This window comes from Rhopilema esculentum, chromosome 13 (genome assembly GCF_057945365.1).
Source record: "Rhopilema esculentum isolate cy_ngs chromosome 13, ASM5794536v1, whole genome shotgun sequence".
In the NCBI taxonomy this organism is placed as follows: Eukaryota; Metazoa; Cnidaria; class Scyphozoa; order Rhizostomeae; family Rhizostomatidae; genus Rhopilema; species Rhopilema esculentum.
The window spans coordinates 1,141,750-1,163,401 of record NC_142827.1 but is presented as its reverse complement, the minus strand read 5'-3'; the positions used below and the strand labels follow the sequence as shown (position 1 = coordinate 1,163,401).

Below are 21,652 nucleotides of genomic sequence, written 5' to 3'. Positions count from 1 at the left end.
GAAAAAAGCAAATATTTTACAACTTATTGGCTGAAAGCTTTTTCGTCTGACACTACTTAGAGCATGAAACGTCAAATAAAGGTCAGAAAGAACACGATGAAAAATATATACCAGTGGAGCAAGGGCAGATTTTGTAACAATAGGTTCTTTGGTTTGTTTACTTTTTGTTGACTAGCCAATCAGAGAGCTCTATTTCTATGGCGTCATCTGATGGTAATGGCGGATGTAGGGGTTTGCTGTGGAGAAAACCACACCCTCGTTTTTTCCTTGCGACGAAAATATACTTTGAGAAAAACTCAAATTTTTTTGCACCCGTATAGAACGATAAATTTTACATATAATTTTATTGGCACTAAGCTCTGCGTTTTCTGCTCTTTGCGTGATCGCTCGCTATTGACATGTCTTTTTTGCACGTCCTCAATTGCTCGACGATCGATTGCACTTCCGCACAAAAACAAATTCAAAAAACGTAATAGTTTGCATCTGTACAATATTATTTGAAAATATAACTGGAAAATAAGATAAATTGTACTAGGAAAATGAAAGTGTTAAAAATGACGTTTTGAGCATCGCCCTTTGTCAAGTTATAAAACAAATTTAGATTGGCAAAACGACTTTTGAAAAATACATGAGGGTCCACTCGATAATTTATAAGAAACGATTATGTTTTTGAGAAACCCTTCCAAGATGAACCAATACGTTAAAATGTTGCCAACCTTCTTCACTTTTGCTGTTATTAGCTTTTGTTAAAATATTAAACCTTTGCACTACAAGCTTTACGCACATAAACCAATGTCAAATCAACGAAGAGCAGTAAAGTCAGGTGGTTAGAATTCAATTACAAATTGGCCAATGAAACATTATAATTTTTTATAAACTCAATCTTGAGACACAAAAACCTTTGAAAAACAACATGTTTCCTTTCAGTTGGGAAGATTATTTGCATGGAGATGCCAACAATCAATTACAAATCATGCATAACATTTAGTAACATTTTACCAGACCATAAACGTTCTTGAAAAGCAGGAATTTTATTCAGTGCAAGCTGCTTTCTTTACCGCTGCAAGTCTATGCTGAAATCGATAGGTACGAGTGTATATTTGTAACTTTTTATCTTGCTTCTTGCAATATATATGGACAGATTCTGAAAGTTATGATTTTCAATTTCAACTTATAACAATCTGTAAACATTTTGCTCAATTTTGTGCGATCAAGCAAATCAATCTCGATGCAAACTGGTTAGCGCAGAACGTTCGACCATTTGTGTCGCGAGAGTTCTTGCTCTTTTTGAACATGACAAAATTTTAAGCTTCTTGTTTTCAAATTATTTTGCAATTGTCTAAATCAGCAGTTTTTTGCAATCAATTATACGAGCAATTAAATGATAGCTTTTCTTCGATCATTGTGATAAAATAATATTTCTAGACACTGCTTATGTGTCAGCTCACTTGTTTCCGATGCTACCATCTTGAGGAAAGACCCTCAAAAAGTTTGCTTACACATCTATAATAAGATAAATTTTTTGACGAATATATAGTTCAACGCCAAAGAAACACAGGAAAAATTCAAGGAAATTAATGGAAAGGTATTTATGAGAATTGTCTTTGAAATTATTTAAAAATATTTGAAAACAGATTCCTGGCAATATTCAAAACTTTCCGGATACATTCGAGTGGGGAGTGCAGTGTTTAGTCCAACCAATGGGAATTTTAAATGACCATCGAATAGCGGTGCGACATTGTGTCTTATCTGTTATCTTCGTATAACCATGTTGATTGCGAGTTTGTTTAGTCACTGTTCTTTATTCGCTTTTCACTCTCCGCCCCGCCGAAATTATGGCTAGACCCCTCCCCCGAAGGGCTAGCGCTACATATCCACCCAAATAGCTATTTTAGGTTGAAAAATGATTTAAAAACACTGTAAGACCCTTTTTGAAACATTCCTTACATCTGCTAGCAGTGCAATTGAAGTCCACTGTTGTTTTTGATAGAGGAGCGTGATTTGTTGGGTTTAGGGCCGAGTCGCCGGAGGGTCGTTGACGCGTTGAGGGCGTGTAAAAAGGGATGTCAATAGCGAGCGATCACGCAAAGAGCAGAAACCGCAGAGCTTGAGAGCTTAGTGCCAATAAAATTTTATGTAAAATTTATCGTTCTATACGGGTGCAAAAAATCTTGAGTTTTCCTCAAAGTATATTTTCGTCGCGAGGAAAAAACGAGGGTGTGGTTTTCTCCACAGCAAACCCCTCCATCCGCCATTACCATCAGATGACGCCATAGAAATAGAGCTCCCTGATTGGCTAGTGAACAAAAAGTAAACAAACCAAAGAACATATTGTTGCAAATCTGCCTTTGCTTACCAGTGGTGGGTTGAAATAGACCAATCAGAAAAACGCAAGCACAAGACCGGTATAGTTGACCAATCAGAGCAGCGCGCTTAGAGAAAAATACCACTGGAGTTCAAGAGGGAAAACGAACTCCGTCTGTCTACACAATGGCTGCTTTTTCATTTGAATGTAGATCGACTCCAAAACTGCTAGATGGAAGGACGACCGGGCTCTGCCAATTATCCGAAACATGTCATCATTGTAGAGTTTTGCACAATCTGGGTTGTCTAAAAGATGTTGACCAATGGCAGAATCACTTGTTTTAGCAGTGTTTCTAGACCTACAAGATCGAGGAGGCTGTTCTCTTCGAGGGGCAGTTTTGTTTCGTATGTTGGAAGGAACATGATGTTTTATCCTATCCCCCAATCTTTGGGTTTTGCGTCCTACGTAGCCAGAATCACACTATAAATAGCGTAACTTTTTTGGTAGGTAGGAACGCAATCCTTTTGAATGGATGGAAGGGCCCTCCTAGTGCTGTAAACGATACAAGGATTGTCAGCAAAGAAACATTTTGTGATGTTTTGCCTAATCTGACTCTCGATTCGCAAGGAAGAGTTACCAATCCATTGTAGTTTCAAATAAACTGGGCATTTTGCGGACCAAACTTTTGAACAGCCGAAAAACTTGCGATCTTCTCCTTAGCATAAGATAAAATGACGTCCTCTGGATAGCCGTTGTTCAGAAAGATCGTTTCAAGTTTTCCAGTTCAGCGTACAGTTTAGATTTCAAGCAGATCATCAGTGCCCTAGAACCTAATGTCATGGGAGATTTCATCTATCTGGAAAGCGATTGGAAAACATCTACTTATAACAAACCGGCTGATAATAAAACATCTTTGTTCATGGAGGCAACAAGAGATGCCTACCTAATTATAACCGAACCAATCAGTGCTAGAATAGATTAGAGTAGTAACATCCTTGATTTAGTATTTACAAATGAAGGAGGTCTGGTTGAAGATTTTATTATTGGTTCACCTTTGGGTAAGAGTGATCATCCAACAATTATATTTTCACTCAATCTGACATGCAGTAAAGCAAAGAAAAGCTCAAATCACTTCACTGAGACAAGGACGACAATGATCATTTAAGAAGAGAGATTTATAATATCGATTGGGAGTCTGCGTTTGAAGGCAAAAATGCTACTGAGAAATGGCCGGACTATGTGATTATTTTATACCCAAATTTAAAGATTTTGACAAAGGTAGGGCCCGGCCAAATTGGATGAACAACGAAACACAGAGCTAAATGAGAAAAAAGTACAAAAGTTACATCGCTAGCTACAGACAAAATCCTGCATTGAACACTTTTTTGATAATTAAAAAAATAATACCAAAATTACTGAAAACATTGACATCAATTAGTGAGGGCAACCAGTGGCGGATTTCATAACAATCGTACATTTAATAAAGAAAGCATAAAAATTAGCATACCTAAAGATTTTGACATGCTGAAAACGATGAGATCGGGACCCCAACTGTAAAATACCCCAAAGAGCTATTTTTAGCCGATGGTACTGGGACCCAGTCCTCTGCAACTAATTCTACCAATTTTTCATCATTCTTCCATACCAAGAGGATTAAAAGTTGTAGAAGTGTATAATCAGGCATGTAAATACAATAATATTTATATTTAAAAATGAATTTAGCCCAAATTCTATTTTTAGAAGGGGCTCTTGGTCCCAGACCTGCAGGAAAGGTGCTAATTATTTTTCTGTCGTACCCGGCAACGAAATACGAAAATTACTTATATTACAGAGATTATGCTCTTCATAACGATAAAAGCAACCACATCTTTTAAATTGCCCCACAATCTATTTTTAAAAAGGGGTCATTGGGTCCAGACCTCTACCAAATTTTCAACCAATATAATACAGCGAGTCGATGTTATTTTTGACAAATTCATAGGTGGTAGCCTGGAACCAAAAATGAAAGAAGGGCAAGGTTTTTGAATTCGAATCTTCGTCAATGAAATTACACCTATGTGAAAAAATTGGCAACAATTTCTACGAAATGACGAAAACAAAATGGAGCTGTTTTACTTTCTTGTTGTCGATTTGACAAACGAATCTTTGGCAAATTGTGTCGTAATTGCTACAGATTCTGAAGAAGTGCTACAATCAGAAGCAAACGATCATACGTTTTCAACTCCTTGTAATCATGAAGTGGCAGACATACGCATTTTCCTGCATGTCAAACATTGTGCTGATTCAAAGCAGAGGCGGATTTAACGGGGCAACTGATAAAATTAAACTGATTTAACTTCAATTTTGGTATGCAATCATTGACTGTGAACGGGTATCGCCATTTTCTGGGAAAGGAAAGAACAACGGGTAGCTTTGTAAGGTATGTTCTTTACGTGATTGGCATTAAAGCTTCATAGTAACTAAATTCTTTTTTGATAGAACAGTTTCCAGCTTATTGTCACAGAGATACAAGAGAACTTCAGAGCAACGAACAAAGATAGTAGTTTCTGGAATTGCTGAACAAGTCTTCCAGTATAAAGATTAATCAACAGACTTTGTATTCAAAGTAGTGCGTTTGTTTGATAGCTATTTAAATTCTTCCTATCTTTCAGACTGTCGAATGGTGATAATAGCAAACCTAAGGATATTGATATGATGATGATAGAGCGTTTCGTTGTACCAAAGAACGTCTTCCCTCCACGACGTAAATGTGTGTCGCAGACCTCTGTTCACCAAGAAAATTTGGGCAAGTGAAAGTTTGCCACCAACAAGTGATGCACTTCTCCAACATACAAATGAAACTATTTTTCAAGCTGGGTAACCATTGAAAAACTATTCACGTTGACATTTGAAGAAGCATGCATTCAGTGTGACCAGAACTCAATTTCAGAATTATACCAAAATTTGTCATAAAATTATGCTCGGTTTGCAAACATTTCAAATCAAGGTAGTACCGTTTGAAAAAGAGGCTAGTGCATGCTCAGAATAGCAAAAGTGGCCAGAGTTGCCATTGTCTAGTTTCAATACTGCTCGCCCTGATGACGTAATTAGTTTACCCTAAACCTAAACCTTACCCTAACCTTAACCCTAAACATAACCCTTACCCTAACCCTCTTCTTGAAATAATAAATCATACTAATTTATGACTATTAATCATGCTTCTTTATGACTATCAGGTCGAGCAGTATGGAAACTAGACAATTCCTTTCTGACCACCCATCTAAAACACAGTGTACTCAGCCTTCGTACACAAAAATTCTCCGTTTTGGCCGTTTTTCAAAACCCCTTTCGTCATTAATTGGTTTGGCCGAAGAAGCAATAGTTGGCTGAATCGGACGCATTTAAAATAATTTCAATAATGCAAATGACGAAAACATGAAACAAAGTAACAGTTAACAGAAAATTCAAGATAAAGTCAAGTGGAGTCTACAAAGCAAAATCTAATTACACTATCACTTCCCACAATTAGTATAAATGCAGCTTTTTTGTATATTTTGTTTAGCTGGCTGAATTTGGCCGCCAACCGTAAAACATTTGGCTGCCAACCATTCCAAAAAACTGGCAAAACCCTGAAAGTGGAAAGTCACAATTTACTCCCAAATGATAACCACGGATGCTGGTGTAAAGTGTTCGTAACGATGGACAACGGAGCAATGGAAACAATGATTTTTTTAAAAAATATCAAAATTATGCCAGAGTTATGCTAAATTCCAAATTATGCTAGATTTTAAGCTAAATGGCTTCCTTAAAGGCGAAAAAAGCTTTCGATAGCAGAACAATATTAAAGATTTTGTTCTTGAAGCTCCTTATTGCTTTCACAACAACAAACATTTCTGTTGCGATCCAAAACTTACTTCATGCCATTTCCAAAGTCATTTTGAAAGCTAGCTTTCATTGCTCAACCCCATCACAAAATTCAGGCTCGCTATGCTTCCAAATATTCTGGGAGGGAATGGCACTAAAAGTGCGTTTTTTCCTTGAAAGGTTTGTCTAGTATTAATCAATGAAAACCAAGCACCTACCTCCGATTACAGCATGAAGTTGGAATACGACGATTGAAAATGGGTCATCGTTATGGATGATTGTCACAGAAGTCTCAAAGGCATGCCAGAAGCTTATCAAATGTGGATGTAAGCAGAAATGTTCGACAAGATGTAAATGCAGAAGTTTGTTTTGGAATGTGCGGAATTGTGCATGTGCAATGGGCAGTACTTCGAAGAAGGCCCCGTTTACACGAGAGAAAAAGGAACGGATCCAGAAGATCCGGACCTTTTAGGTACGATATAGGTACGATCCACAAGCGTTTACACGAGATCGGATCCTAAACTATAAAGCGTTTACACGGGAACGGACGAAAATCGAATCCATTTTTTTGCATACGCAATGACGAGGTAAAATGCAAAATGAAGAAAACTTAGAGACTGCTAGGTCGAAATACGAAGACATTCTCCTTCAATTTATCGAGGCCTATCTAGAAATAGCAACAGAGAACTTTCCAAATACCCAGGATAAAAAAAATTACAAAAGAAAAGGTGAAAAAAAATTAAACCATGATGAAGACAGGGTTCAGAAAGGCTTTCGACTGTGAAAGAAGGAGCGGGGGTGGGAGAGTAATTTCTTTGTTGTATGATGAGTGCTGCGTACAATTGAAATGGCCTCCATTGACCCCAGCAACAGTCTCGTTTTACTGCCGTGCCTTTGCGGATCCGTATCTTCCCGTTTACATGGCGCCGATGAAGGTACGGATCCAAATTGATTCGCTTTCGAATCGTACCCAAAAAGGTACGGATCTCTCCCAGAAAAGATACGGATCCTACCCAGCCCGTGTAAACGCAAGGCCTATCGTAGCCAGTTTGGGTACGGATCTATGCGGATCCGTTCCTCCAGGATGTCGATTTTGTGTGACAATTCGAAATTATTCACTGAAAGCTGACATTAGATAACACAATTAGCATTTTCTAGCAAGTACCTGCAGGCATTTTCAACCGACTAGGTGCAAATAGCCTACCTTAGAAATTATATGGGAGCATAGGTTTGCGTAATTTCTACACTTGCACATTTGAGGAATTTTGGCACAGATGCATTTCAGAAGCCTTTAGTGGACTGTACCCCATGCAAAAAAGCTTTTTAAGTACAATTTTTACCAAGAAGATAGCCCTTTAGTGACTGTCATTACTGAATTAATGATTTGAATAAAACTCCTTTGGGACAATGAAATTTGTGTGCTTGATGAAAAATTGAAACATTTGTAGAGGTCTGGATTCAAGTACCCCCTTTCTAAAAATAGGTCGTAGGGCAATTTAAAAGATGTGATTGCTTTCATCGTTATGAGGAGCTTTATCTCTATAATATTAGTAATTTTCGTATTTTGCTGCCGAGTACGACAGAAAAATAATCAGCGCCTTTCTTGGAGGTCTGGGACCAAGAGCCCCATCTAAAAATAGGATTTCATTATTCAGATATCAATATTATTTTGTTTACATGCCTGATTATACACTTCTACAACTTATTATGCTTTTGATATGGAAGAATGATGAGAAATTGGTAGAATTTGTTTCAGAGGACTGGGTCCGAGTACCATCGGCTAAAAATAGCTCTTTGGGGTATTTTACAGCTGGGGTCCCGATCTCATCGTTTTCAGCATGTCAAAGTCTATAGGTATGCCAATTTCCATGCTTTCTTCATTAAATGCACGATTGTTCTGGCTTTTCCCCTCACTAAAGCGACAAGAGCAATTCACAAGGCAGTGGCAAATTTGGATAAAACGATTACAAATAACGTGAAAATAAAGATGTTGTGGAAGTTCACGAAAACCGAAACCAAATCCTCTGAAACTGTTGCAGACATAGAAGGGCGTGGAAGTTTAGACAAAGAAACACAATTGCTCTTAAGGAGACTTTCACATCAGTATTCACGGAAGAGAAACCAACTGATGTCATGACACCTAAACAAAGTGACTATCATTTCCCATTTGAGGATATTGAAATAAACCTAGATGTTATAAAAGAAAAGCTGAAAGGCTGAAAGCATTTAAGTCACCTGGCCCTGATGGTCTTCATTATCGGTTTTTAATGGAGGCTAGGCTGCAGATGAATATGCATTGCAAGGTGTATAATCTTAAAAAATTCACTTTCCTCGGGATTAGTTTAGATGTATCGAAGAATACTAATCCAGATGTATCGAAGAACCTTCAGCTCAACCCTGACTTATAGACCAATTAGTCTTACATCAATCTCCTGTAAAATTCTAGAATCTATAGAGCATATGAGAAGAAATAGGCTTTTTAGTGAAGATCAGCATGGATTTATTAAAGGACACTCAACATCACGCAACATTGGAATGGTGGAATGGACTCTAGCGGTAATCTGCCCTCGTGTGGAATTGAAGGAAAAGTACTCATGTGGATTAAATAATTTTTGATGTCAAAGAGGCAAAGAATAGTTATAAATGGAGAGATTTCTGACTGGTCAAATGTCGCAAGTGGGGTGCCCCAAGAGAGTGTCCTTGGACCAATTCTGTTTCTTTGTTTCATCAACGACCTTCCGTCAGTCATTCAGGAAACAATGGAAGTTTTTGCAGAAGATATAGAAATTTACACAGAAGTAAACAATGCAAATGACTGTGAAAACCTTCAAGAACGCCTTGCAGAAGCCAGTGACTCGAGCAAGCAGTGGGGACAAAATTTTCATCCATAAACGAGTAAAATATTGCGAATCGGGGAGAATACATTGTTACATGACAGCCTCCAATTAGAATAAATAGATTTAGGCCAAGTAGATCAAGAAATTGACCTTGGTGTTACCATAGAAAATAAGCTAAATTCTAGACAGCATGCTGACCTGATTGTCTCAAATGCAAACCTAACTATGAGTCTTATAAGACAATCTTTCAGTTACATTGGTAAAGGATCCTAATCTTTGTTATCTAAGCCACTAGTAAGACCAATGCTCGAGTATAACAGTATTATGTTCACGCTTTAATGCCACCAAAACAAAAGTTCTTATTCGGTTTCAGACGCCGTATTTTTGCCGCATTCAATTAACGCTTAAACTTTTTCAGACTTGTCAGTTTAATTCGCTACGGCAGAAATGCGGCGTATGAACTGGGCCTCAGTGCAAAGATGAGCAACAAAAATTATCTATGGATTAAAACATTTAATCTACAATGCCTGCCAAAAGTACCTGTAACACCAGGCTATTTACGCTGCATTTGATATCTTTCACTCCTTTCATGAAAAAAATTACTATTTCGGCCCCCTTCCCCCTAAAACAATGTTGATGATTTAGAGAAATATCATAAAAGAAGCGCAAAAGAAAGTGCTTCCTAAAATCCTAGCCCGTTTGATAGCAAACCAACATTGTTGTTCCAAGACTTTTGGCAGGATGAGAGTTGCATGATAGACGTGGACATCATCTTAAACTGAAGGAGACTCGCCAAAAATTGAATATTCGCATTGACCCTGATTCACAAATACTTTTCTACCGAGAGATGCATAAATACGAAGAACAGCTTGCTTGATTAGCATTGGTAAGACAAGAAACTGTAAGAGCAACCCGATTTTTTAGATTAAAGAAAAATTCTTATTTACTTGAAAGTAAAGTTTACTTTGAAAATGAAAATGGAATAAGCGCAATGGCGCTTACAACATTAAACCAATGTATGTGTTTGAATTTTTACAGTATACTTTCCAAGGCTGTTCAAACTGAATATTCAACCATATATAATTATTTTGTAGTGAGATCCAAAGAGGAACAAGATATTATCTAGAGGGCCAATCTGACTTTTCATCCCATGAGGCAAGGAACGTGTGGAGGCGCTCAACAACATAACGAATTAGGCCACTGTGTGTGGGAAGCAACTGTCTGCTACCAATATAAGAAACAGTATGTGTTCAAATTGGCCTGTAAGTAAAAGCGACGGGCCTGAAGGACGATGCAAAATAGGACTGCTTTTCTTTACTCGGTTGTTATAATCGCGTTATCCATTGGAGTTGAAGCAACTTTATCAACTGCCTCCGAAAGCAACGCAGTGCCACTCGCCAACATCAACAATGCAACCCAGACGGAGAAGAACAGCTTCCCTCCTGTGACACTGAATATAACAAACGATGGGCCTACCATCCTCGGGTCTAGAACAGTATTCAATGTAACAGTTCAAACTTCAGCTGCAGCTTATATTTCATACCAATGGGGGACAATTATACCATATCGCTGGATGAGCTTGGAAACATACAATTATTCAGTAAGGTTAGAAGTTGACTGGTGGAAAATCACAGGAAGTAAATCAGTGTATTTTTACATCGATGCTTTGGAAAAGCATACAGGAAAATGGGTTCGAGTTGCCGTGAATTCATCATCTGTCGAAGTCATAGGTTAGTTTTTAAACATACACTTAGTGTGGTTGTGCCTGATTTTCATCTTCATTCATCACTGAATTACAATTTTACTGTCGAAAGTTTTTGGGATTCTTTTTAACTTTTCTTTATACTTTAAAAGTGTAGAACGGATCTTTATGCTGAATTTTTTTCTGGCATATCAAAGTTGAATAATTCTATTGTGTTTTCATTATTTTTAGTTGAATATATATATATCTCTCTCTCTCCCTCTCTCTCTCTAGCCATTTTGGTCTAGACCAGACTGGAAACTTTGCTGCGCGCCCGCAATATATTGCCCGCGCACACCTCTGCGCGCTTTTGCATATTGGCCGCGCAAAATCCCCTAGATCCCTTGACAATGGGATTTAACATTATTAACAATAAAAATAACTAAGAGTGCATGATTTCAGGCGCGCAGTCTCAAATTTTCAAAATAAACTTGCCCGCGCAAGAAGCAAAGTTTCCAGTCTGGGGTCTAGACATCTTGTCAAAACTATGAATTTGAAAAACAAAGAAATGACTTTGATTTATGAATTTTGAAGTAAAGTAGAATGATTAAAATAATAAGATATTAACAATAAAATAAAATGTATGGAGTTACTACAGGCTATTTATTTCACTTTAATTTATATTTTTTGGGATTTCTTTAAGGTAGTTCTCCATTGCCCCTTCCCTAAAATCCATAGCTGAAAAAAGGAATAAAATATTAAGACAATCTAAAGGTGGATTCCACTTCACGGTATGGAGGGGAAACAGAAATTGGTGAAGGGTAAACAATTGCGAAAATTTCCTCCTATCAATTTCTACCACTTCTGGCTTCCTTTCCATTTCTTTCTGGGAAGGGGCATATTTATGCTAGACAACTATCTGATGATTTTCTTTTGAAAGTAGATAAGATAGAAATGTTAAAGGAGAGAGAAATAGGAGAAGGTAATATCGTTGGAAAACATTGCAAGAAAAAAAGCAAAAGGGAAAGGTAATACTATGATAGTAACTCGATTTCAAAGCACAGCTTGTTGCTGAAGTTATGAGGCAATGCCTCGAGTATGTTTGGGTGAGAGGTCAAACGGTCATGTTTCATGGAAAAAAGTTGCCTTGATTTCAACTTTAGGGTAGGCATACCATTCTTAAATGTCAAAATATATTCTGCACATGCTTGTACCATATAATGTTTTCCGTTTTCCATCCATACTGTGAAAAGGAAATCCACCGTAACCCCTTAAGTTTCCTCATTTCACAATGTAAGAATCTGCAATACAAGACAAGACTAAAATTGACAGGTGCTAAGGCCTTTAGGAGGCAAATGAGCCATAGGTTTTGTATTTCTATTTTGTTTCAGTATGATTTCCAGCTGCTTTCGGTCAATTCTAGCCAATTTTACATTTGTTGTCTGTCTTTTCCAGAATTAAGAAGATAAGAAGACAAAAAGTTTCTATTTTTATGTATATACAAGCACACCAGATAGGGGGAAGGGGGGCTAGGGGCAGTTTATAGCCCCCTCACTTTTTTTGCTGAACTATGATATCTGGTAATGGCATCAAAGATAAATAGGGAAAAACTACCACAAAAGTTTGGCAGTTTGTTCATAGCCCCCCACTCCAAAATCTTCTTCGGCCTCCCTGATATGTTAAATCTATTCTTATTCCTGGTGTTTAAATGTCAAGAAGATACAATTTTGTAGGCTTAAACGTTCAGTTCATTTCTTTCATTGTATAAGTTATATCACAGTTGAGTACTCCCAAGCTATCCCCTCCTAGTGGAGATATTTAAATGTCCATGTATAGTTGAAAATGGCCAGCAGCAAGCAATAATTATTATACAAAATGATCTTCTCAAGATGCAAATTTTCTCCCAGAAAAATTTATCATCCTCACTAAAATCTTTGCTTGTTGTCAAAATATTTTAACTGATATGCTACTTTTAAGTGTCAATGCCCTTATATAGATAAGAGAAAAGTTGGGTTTATCTTTAGCCAAAATGGAGTCTGTTTGATTTACAGATTTTTTGAGCATGTCAACCACTCTAACACAGCACAAAAAAATCATCCATGATGGAAAAATCGAGGCAGGAATGGCAAATCTTATTGCAAATATTCATGACCCCAGCAACTTCTTCAGAGGTTTAATTGTACACTACACATGGATATTTAATGATGGAACTCCAACCAAATTTACAACCTGGAATAGTATGGATCATACATTCAAAAGTGAAGGCTTGTTTTACATACAGATATCTTCTACGCTTAGAAAGGATGGAAAATTGTACAGTGGACAAACTTCACTTTATGTCTCTATCAAAGGTATGTGCAATATTATCTAATATGTTTTTTACTCCGGTTTTCTTTCTACTTATGATAACTAATATAAAACAAATGAAAATAATGTTTACTTATTTGTGGCTTTCAGCTCATTTAAAACCATTTGCATGTTTGTTGGCTTGGGCATGTGCAGTCACAATTGTCTTAGGGTAGGGGTTGGTAACCGTATTTCATATTAAATCTGTATTCTACTTTTAGCTACACTTACTGGGTATATTCTAACATGGAAAGAAGATGATCATAATCATCCAATGTTGCCTTCAAAAGAAAAGAGCTTCCCAATTGGACTAGTCAATTTCCAGTTCAAACTTGTGGACATATATTCCTCATTTACAAATGCTACATTCTCATACATTTGGAATTATGGAGATGGAACAATAGAGGCAGCCTTGGGTAATACCACACATGTTTATGATGATACTGGGCATTTTGTTGTGGCAGTTGGAGTATCTGCATCTCAACATGGAAGAGAATACCATAGCTTGCTTCATAAAAACATTTCAATCAGAGGTAAGTTTGAGTCAAATTTGGTTTCTATTTATTTGTGCAGAAATAAAATGCTTTTGTGGAGTTATAATAATTGTGTACACAGAGACACAAAGTTTTGATATGCACACATTTTAGGGGATACAGCATGCAATAGAGTTCTTAAGCTTGGCATTATAAAAACCTGATTGTTGGGATTTTAGAATTTTGACCATATAACCAAACAACACCCTGAAATACTTCTAAATATGGAAGATCATTTGAGTATGTCAATAATAAGGTGAGATATGGTGAATGAAAGATTTGATCACTGTTTTTAGTATTTCATGATGGTCTTTTAGGTTATGGGATCAAAATTCAAAAAATTTTAAAAATAGATGTTTGTGCTGTCATCAAGGTTACGGTTAAAGTTTTTGACACAATGTTTGGTTCTCTACCAAAAAGCCAAACTATTAATGGAATCTGATTCATCATTGGATGCACAAAAATGTGATGATTCCAACCATATCAAAATGATTGGCATATACCATAAAATGATATTTTCCCAGTCAAATATATTGCTGAAAGATTGTACTACCAACCTTCAAAAGTTATTTTTGTACTCTTGCATTTGCGGTAACAAAATCTTAACAAAATCTGACTTATATCAGCAGGACGTGCAGATCCTATGCTACCAAAGTGAGTCTCAGATTTTTCAAATTCTTTCTCTCTTTGAATCTATACCTTGTCAAAAATGGGCAAACAATTTTTCTTCCCTCCAACAGTTGTATTTGGCTATTAATATTGGACCAGAGCAAATACAAAAATTTTGAGTCACACTTTGGTTACCCGACATTTGTTCTAGCTGTGTGCAAATTTTTGGGGCATTTGATTGGTTCCTTGGGTACAAAAGAACTTTTTTGTACCTGTAATATGACTTAAAGAGGAATTGTGAGTCCAGAAAAAATGGATTTTACTGCCGCACATGGGATACATGGATGTGCCATGCGATTGTAACTAGTTATTTCAAAAAAGACATGCAACCACAACTGCAAAGCAAGGATGGTCAGTTAAGGTCAAGCGATTTTAAGACTTCAACTCAAAACTTTAAGGAAAAGAGACCTTCTGAACTTCTATTAGTATCAAACATGATATCATTGTGTGCTTTGAAAGTAGGCTAGTAGAATGTGAATAAATGGAAAAGTGGATGTTTTCGTCCAGAAAACCTTTACCACTACCTTACGAGGTACTCTATAGGTTTCTGAGCGTTGAGGAGAAGCAATGTTAAAATCTACCTTATCAAATTGGTTTCAGTATTCATATCACAGAACTTATTAAATGAGCTACAGAAAACTTTAAAGGTATGAAAAACGTTCTGATTGTTTGCCTCAAGTATAGAGTCAAAGGGTAGTTAGTTAAGATCTGGCAGCAAAGAATGGTATAAATAGAGCTCAGTGTTCTCTCTGATTGTGAAACTGTATATCTCTTATGCCCTATTCAGTCTTGTAATTTTATGATTATTGGTGAATGGAGGTGATTCTGTTGATGGGGCACAGAGAAGCCAAAACATTGGGCAACAGGGAAGGTACATATGGGATAAATGTCATTGATAGTTAAGAACATTGTTAACTTTCAGCGGCTGTTTTTCCTCAACTTAGATTTTTGCACCCACAACTCCAATTTCATGACAATACATGTTTATGCATCGTTATTGAATTTAAAATTCCAGGTGCTTTCTTGTAGCCTAAAAGAGCAAGGATTAACAGGTGTTGACCACCTCCAGCACCCCTACAACTAGATTAAGCTATATGTTAAGCAGGTTTCCGTTTTCTGAAATAATTGGATAATGTTTGTTTCTGTCGTTAAATAGTCATTCAATTAAGATTTGTGGCAAGTAGTGCAATTGATATTCCCATGTATGAGTTTTTCAACCCCATTGTACCCAGAAAATCTTTGAATTCTCATTCAAATCAAAACAAGTATGAAGTCAAAACAGCTCTTTTTCTAGCAAATTATCAATTAGTATGAAAGCACTGGTGTTTTTAGTTCATTTTTGTGGGCAGTAAAGGTAAAGCTGAAGTCCATATATGATCACGTAATGGTGGACAACCAGCCAGATCATTGGTCGAACCTTGCCCTGGACTCTCCAGTCATTCATTATTGTGCTCTAACCATTTCCGGCTTTCTCTTCGTTACACAACACCTTCTTTCACTCATAATATCAATCTTTGTTACAGCGTCACATTAATATGGCTGATTCAAGGATAGGTTTTACTGTATTTTGCTTCATGATTTTAATTTATCTTTTATCAACAGAACCAATAAAAGACTTAGATGTCAAAAGTCAATCAAAATTGAAGAAAGGAAACAGAGTGCAATTCAATATTTCGTGCAAAGGAAGGTAATTTTTTTGTTCACCTCAGTGGAGTTATGCAACCTTAAAAACATCTTGAATAATCTCAAATTCCCTTAAATATTGTTGGTGCTTAATTTCATGTTGATATAGACAACCTTGGCAGACAAGGGCTACTGCTAAATGCCTCATTGTTAGATCCATAAATACTGCCTCTCAAGGAAATATTTTAAGATTAAAACTTAATTGTGTCGTTTTAATTTGATAAAGATCATTTCCTAAATTTTACGAATTAAATTTTGTGACATTGCAGGAATCAATCTTCTGCGTGTAAAAGGAAGCTTAATGCAACACCATCGCTGCCGACGTAGCTAGTGTGCCTTGAAACTTACAATTTCTAAATAACTAGTTCGTAAGATCTAAATAAACTGAACTGCTAAGGGTTGTTTTTATTGTAGTCTTATATTATTTTATTCATAGTGCACCTTTGTCATTTTGCTGGTATGTAGCGAGAGGTAGCTGCAAACTGCCGAGTGACGTCATATGCAGTCCGACCCGTCTGTATCACAATTGTAAGAATACTATAAATCTGACATTTCACCGCAGTGGGGATTACTGCGTCAATGTGACAGTTATCAATACTGTAAGCTTTGCTGAGAAATCAATCAACGTTAAAGTTGCAGAAGGTAAGGACTTGGATTTATTGAAATCAGTTAGAAGCATGTTTTGTTGTGAAGACCAACCCCCGTGTTATTTTACGGTAGTCAGGCCAATGCAGATACAAATAATTTGTGCAGATACGAAAAGGCTGTCTTTTTAGAATCAATTCAATCAGTTTTGGTTTTACATTCATTGCTAATTCTCATTGGCATAATGTAACCTTTCTTTTAGAATCTGTGACTTGATAACAAGTAGTTTTCATTTTAGCAACCGCTTGCTAGGATTTAAATGAAATATTCTGTCATTCAATTTAATCAGCCTTCATCACTGTTTGATAGGCAAGATCCTTCTACTGATACGAAGCATTAATTTCTTTTTTTAAAAGAACCATTTTTGCCGAGTCTTGATGTTCTAATTTTTTGGGTAATTAGAAGCTCGGAAATCTATATTTTGTTCTTTTTTTGTTTCAACATTGATTTTTCAACTACATACTTTTTTGTTTCAACTACATACTATAAATTGTTTCTAAGACCGAACTTTTGAATAACAGTTTTGCATTTCGTTTTTAAAAGTACTGTTCATTAGCTGATAAAAGCTCTTCTGTTTTGTTAACAAGAGATAATATTTAAAACGCCTTGTTTTCCCGCTAATTTTCATTTAAGGCTGATTATTCTTCAACTGTTCTTATTTTTTTGGAAAATTGTGCTTCGGTGTTCTTAGAAAGTTTGTTCTTATAAAGAAAAAAGTGTACTTCACTTTGTTTACCAGAGTTCTTCTTTAAAGCATCAGGTTTTTCTAGCTATTTTATACTAGGTTTATATTAGAGAGTTTTCAAATGCCTAAGCGTATTTTGAATCTTTTCACAGAGACCGCCGAGAACAAACGCAATCATTCCGCGGTCACTGCAGCTGCTGTTTTGCCGATTATTGCTGGCTTGCTCCTGTTTATCGTTCTTTTTCTTGGAATAAAACACAAAATGCAGCATCGCAAAAGACTGGCTAGGAAATCTGAAGTCGCCACGTTTGACTTTCGCAGCTCTCAATTTTCTCTTCACGGATCTGCTGAATGTTGTTGCCCTTTCTTGATGGACTGCAAATGTTTTTGTCCTAATGACGATGATCCTGAGGAAGATCATGAAATGGAAGAGAGGCGAACGTTCCTTGAAGAGGAGCCAGGTTCAATAACCCCAAAAAGGAAAATTAGCTACTATGGCTCAATACACAGAATTCTAGGCCAATGCCAGGTTCACACATCTCACCCTGAAGCTAAAGAAGATGACCAGTCACCATTTACGCCACGTAGAAATTTATCTAAAAGTGTTTGAATTGGTTGAAACCCCTTTCGGAAATAGATAGCTCAATTCGCAAAATTTAGAAATTTGATTTTTAAAGACATTTTAGTATATTGATATTTTTCTTTATTATGCATTCAATTTAATTCAAAATGTCACTCAAATATGCAACGTTCATGTCAATCGCAGCCACAGAGGGTTTTGCTGGGTTAATTCAAATCATATACATTTTATCGAGTTTAATTTCTGTATAGAACATCATTCATGATGTTGAACTTTGAATTCATATCATAAAGGCAGGGGATGCTGCAGAAACGTTTTGTCGGGTATGGTCTGATGTAAAGCACAAGATTCTAAAGCATGAGACCTTAAGGCACGAGCCTTTAAACAGGACTCTAACAGGAGTTTGCAGCTGTCGTATTCATTGAAATCGGTGAAAAGTCAAAATGTAAAAAGTAAGGTATTACTAGAAAAATCAACGATATGGAATGGATTATAATTATTTTGGTCAGAACCCCGCATCAACTGTATTATTAAACATTAGTGCAACAGGCATTTAGCTTATTGATATTTCCTCTAGAAATATAACACAGTTGCAAAGACTATGGCTATAAAGAAGAAGTAACCTGATTACTAAATAAATGAGTAGTTGAAGATTCAGCTTTCTAAACTTTTGATTGCAAGGGTATAAATACAAAATTGCCGCATAACGATAATTTTGGAAAACAATTCAGAAAAGTAAAAAGCCAGCTATGAATTACCATTTGAAGTTATTTTGTTTGGTAGTACCTTTTAAGAAAATTGCTTTTATGAAAAAAACGGGATTTTGATAATTTGATTCAAATAATAAAAAAGTAAGAGAATTTTAATTTCTTATTATGAATGTTATAATTTTACTTCCATTTTAAATTTTGACGCACCTTGGCAACCATTCACTTTTTATGTTTTAAATATTGAATTTGTTAGAATCCTTTGTTAAAGATTTTATTTGATAAACATCTCCATATCTTATAATTGTTATTATGTATTCACGACGGATACTTTTCAAACTAATTTCAATTACCTTATTTACCACACAGCAAATTAATTTAGATACAAGATTTTTCTTTCTTTTGTTTTATCTAATTATTGAGAATTTTTTTGTGTAGCAGCTATGCCAATTTCAAATCCATTTACATTTTCTTTCGTAATTTCCCTAATTTCTATTAAACACCGATTATGTAATAAAACAAATGACTCTGCAAGAATCCCTATGTTATTTCTACATAACATTTTCAGGTATGATGGTAGCAGCTTTTAGTAAATAAACACACCAAAAACACTGGTGACTAGAAAAGCTGGACGTGCATGCATTGGAAAACTGGTATCCATTGAATTCCTTTTACAAGATTTTTTACGATGCACAACATTTATCCTTAGTTTTTCTCTATAGAGACGGTTTGTTCAACTCCTGAAAATCCATCACTAGGGCCTTCGAATTAAAAACCTGATTTAGTAAATCAAATTGAAATGTCTCTTATATCTTAGGTCTATGACCGCTTTTCCATCTCTCTCTGTTTTCATTCCTCCATTTTTCGAAGAACATTTAGTTATGATGTCAAGTCAACTAGAATCACTGGCTTGCTTTAAGATAATAATGTCAAGTATTGTAATATAAGAAATAATTTTATGAAGTAATGATTATACATGTTTGATTAAATGCTGTATCAAAATTCGCTTTTGTATTATGAAGTCAATAAAAAAATCAGGTGAATTTGTAACTTCAACATTTTTCTTTGCGTTGTTACTTTGCTCAGAGGAGCTGCGTCACTTCACGTCAATACGATCTAGATCTAATGTTATGGCTTTCAAGCCAACTAAGAGCAAGCTAGTAGCCCTTTATTGTATTAATAACCTAATGTATGATACACGGTAGGCTACAAGAATATGAAAATATGTGATAACGAGAACAGAAAACCTCTAATCGTAACAAATGCATAATCATCAGCATTTGGTACCCTGTTACCCAGCCAATTCATCCAAGGAATTTGGAATTCCATCCTTCGAAACCGGGTTAGGAGGCTAGCCTTTCAGCTTGGTTTTTCTTTGCACAAATCAAAAGAACATTCAAAAGAAGTTTCCTCTTTCCAGGCACAAGGAATACAAAATATGAAAAACGAAAGCCTTTTTCTAGCAGATTCTTGTAGGCAAAATGGTTTCTTGAATCTCGCAAACAACGTGCGTGGACAGCGCCGAAGAAGAAATTGAATTATAAACAATTTGAAACTGGAAGATGTAATTCCACCTTATAACAGAACTAGGAAGGAAAACGTTCTTTGGATGGTACCCTCTGTTTTCCTATCATGGGATTTTTTAGTGCTACAGAGGTTTTTCTTTGCTAGTCTCTGGCTTTCTTTGAAAGGCAGTTATGACGAGGGTGGACTTAAATGTAGAATACACTAATTAGAAATAAATTGTTTTCTTGTCACATTAGACTTCTATTCTAATCCCTAAACCTATGGTCACAAACCTATGGTTACAAATTTCCTCAACCTATAATCTCGAAGCTTAAAATCTGATATAAACCCTAAATGTAATTACCACCACTGTTCATTTTTCACTCATTCCAAATGCCTCAAGCGTTCAACATAATTTTGTAACTGGAAAGGCCGTTTCCTACAGCTAAAGAATCAAATTTTGATTCTAAGAGACAAATATATGTACCAATTCACTTGTCTGTTTCTCTGTATTTTGCCCCACCTGTTATGGAGATCCGTTTTCTTTAGTTTTCAGTAACGATATGCGTATGTTAACCAAATATATTGCACAGCGTGGGGCAATTCCAAATAGGGATGTGGGAGGGATTTCAGCGTCCAACTGGAATTTAGAATTTCTGCAAAGTTTCTGTGGAAATATAATGAGTGCTATACGCCCCCTCGTGGAAAATAAAGCTTCTGATCCAGCAAAATTTAGAGTCCCCAGGATCTACATGGTTCCGAGAACTTAAGACCAAAACATTGTGGACAAATACTTTTTGCATGATACCGAAATTTATGCTGAAACCAACTGCAATGTTACGTCAATCCGTTATAGGTAACTTTGACAATATAGCTGTAACAAAAAAGCTTGGGGTGACTAGCATAACAAAATGTAAAGCTGCATCATCGCCAGGGATGGATTTAAGCAACAGTGATTTGGGGGTATTAGATGCTAATTGAATTTGTGTGCCACACCGAGCAGGTTGATGGAAAATGATGGGAACGCCCATTTAGAAATATAGGGGGTGTCGCACCCCTACGCCCCCGCTAGATCCGTCCCTGATCATAGCCTTTGCACACCGTATTTGAAAAATGCAAACTGAGAGACTGAACCAACAACTTTTGGAACTCTTCTTTTTCCTGTGTTGACAAAGGCGTGTTTGCTGGCTCTAGTAGCTTTTGTCATTGTCATTGAGTAGTGAAATTTTTGAAACATTAAGTTGAGCTTGAAGAAATAAGTTACAAACGCCACGGGGTTTTTCTATAAATTTGTCAATTTATTTTCAGCAGAAGTGACTAAAGAGAGAGCGTGTGTGCTGGCTTCGCTACCCTGTGCGCCAGAGTCTCCATAGTTCAGTCTCAGAAGTATAGTTTAAGATGGGGAAATATGTTCCTTCCCCTCTTCCGCTCCCACTACTTTTTTCCACCGCATCAGTTTACAATATCGTATCCTCTGGTTCTTGAGGATTCGGTACCCATGGTATTGGCTCGGAAAACAAAATGCAATATACTATCTTGGGAATGACACTGCTTGATGTGAAAGTTGATAATTGATTTTGGGGGCAATCTGTGGAACCTGAGAAAGATACATTTACCGATAACATTTCTCAA

At 36.3% G+C, this 21,652-nt stretch overlaps 1 protein-coding gene across 1 annotated transcript; it reads left to right on the top strand.

The window, feature by feature from the left end:
• The first annotated feature begins 9,889 nt into the window (after positions 1 to 9,889).
• LOC135691799 (uncharacterized) lies at positions 9,890 to 19,973 on the top strand. Its single transcript, XM_065209777.2, has 6 exons — positions 9,890 to 10,715; positions 12,718 to 13,017; positions 13,234 to 13,545; positions 15,817 to 15,901; positions 16,334 to 16,539; positions 17,380 to 19,973. Exons 1-6 carry the CDS (start codon positions 10,277 to 10,279, stop codon positions 17,835 to 17,837), a joined length of 1,800 nt encoding a protein of 599 aa, XP_065065849.2. The 5' UTR covers positions 9,890 to 10,276; the 3' UTR covers positions 17,838 to 19,973.
• The last annotated feature ends 1,679 nt before the right edge of the window (positions 19,974 to 21,652 follow it).

Bases quoted from the DNA above. Each gene is read 5' to 3' on its own strand.
- LOC135691799 (XM_065209777.2), top strand. From the start codon at position 10,277: ATGCAAAATAGGACTGCTTTTCTTTACTCGGTTGTTATAATCGCGTTA. The intron at 13,018-13,233 runs GTATGTGCAATA...TTCTACTTTTAG, and splicing joins ACTTTATGTCTCTATCAAAG to CTACACTTACTGGGTATATT. The intron at 13,546-15,816 runs GTAAGTTTGAGT...TTTTATCAACAG, and splicing joins TAAAAACATTTCAATCAGAG to AACCAATAAAAGACTTAGAT.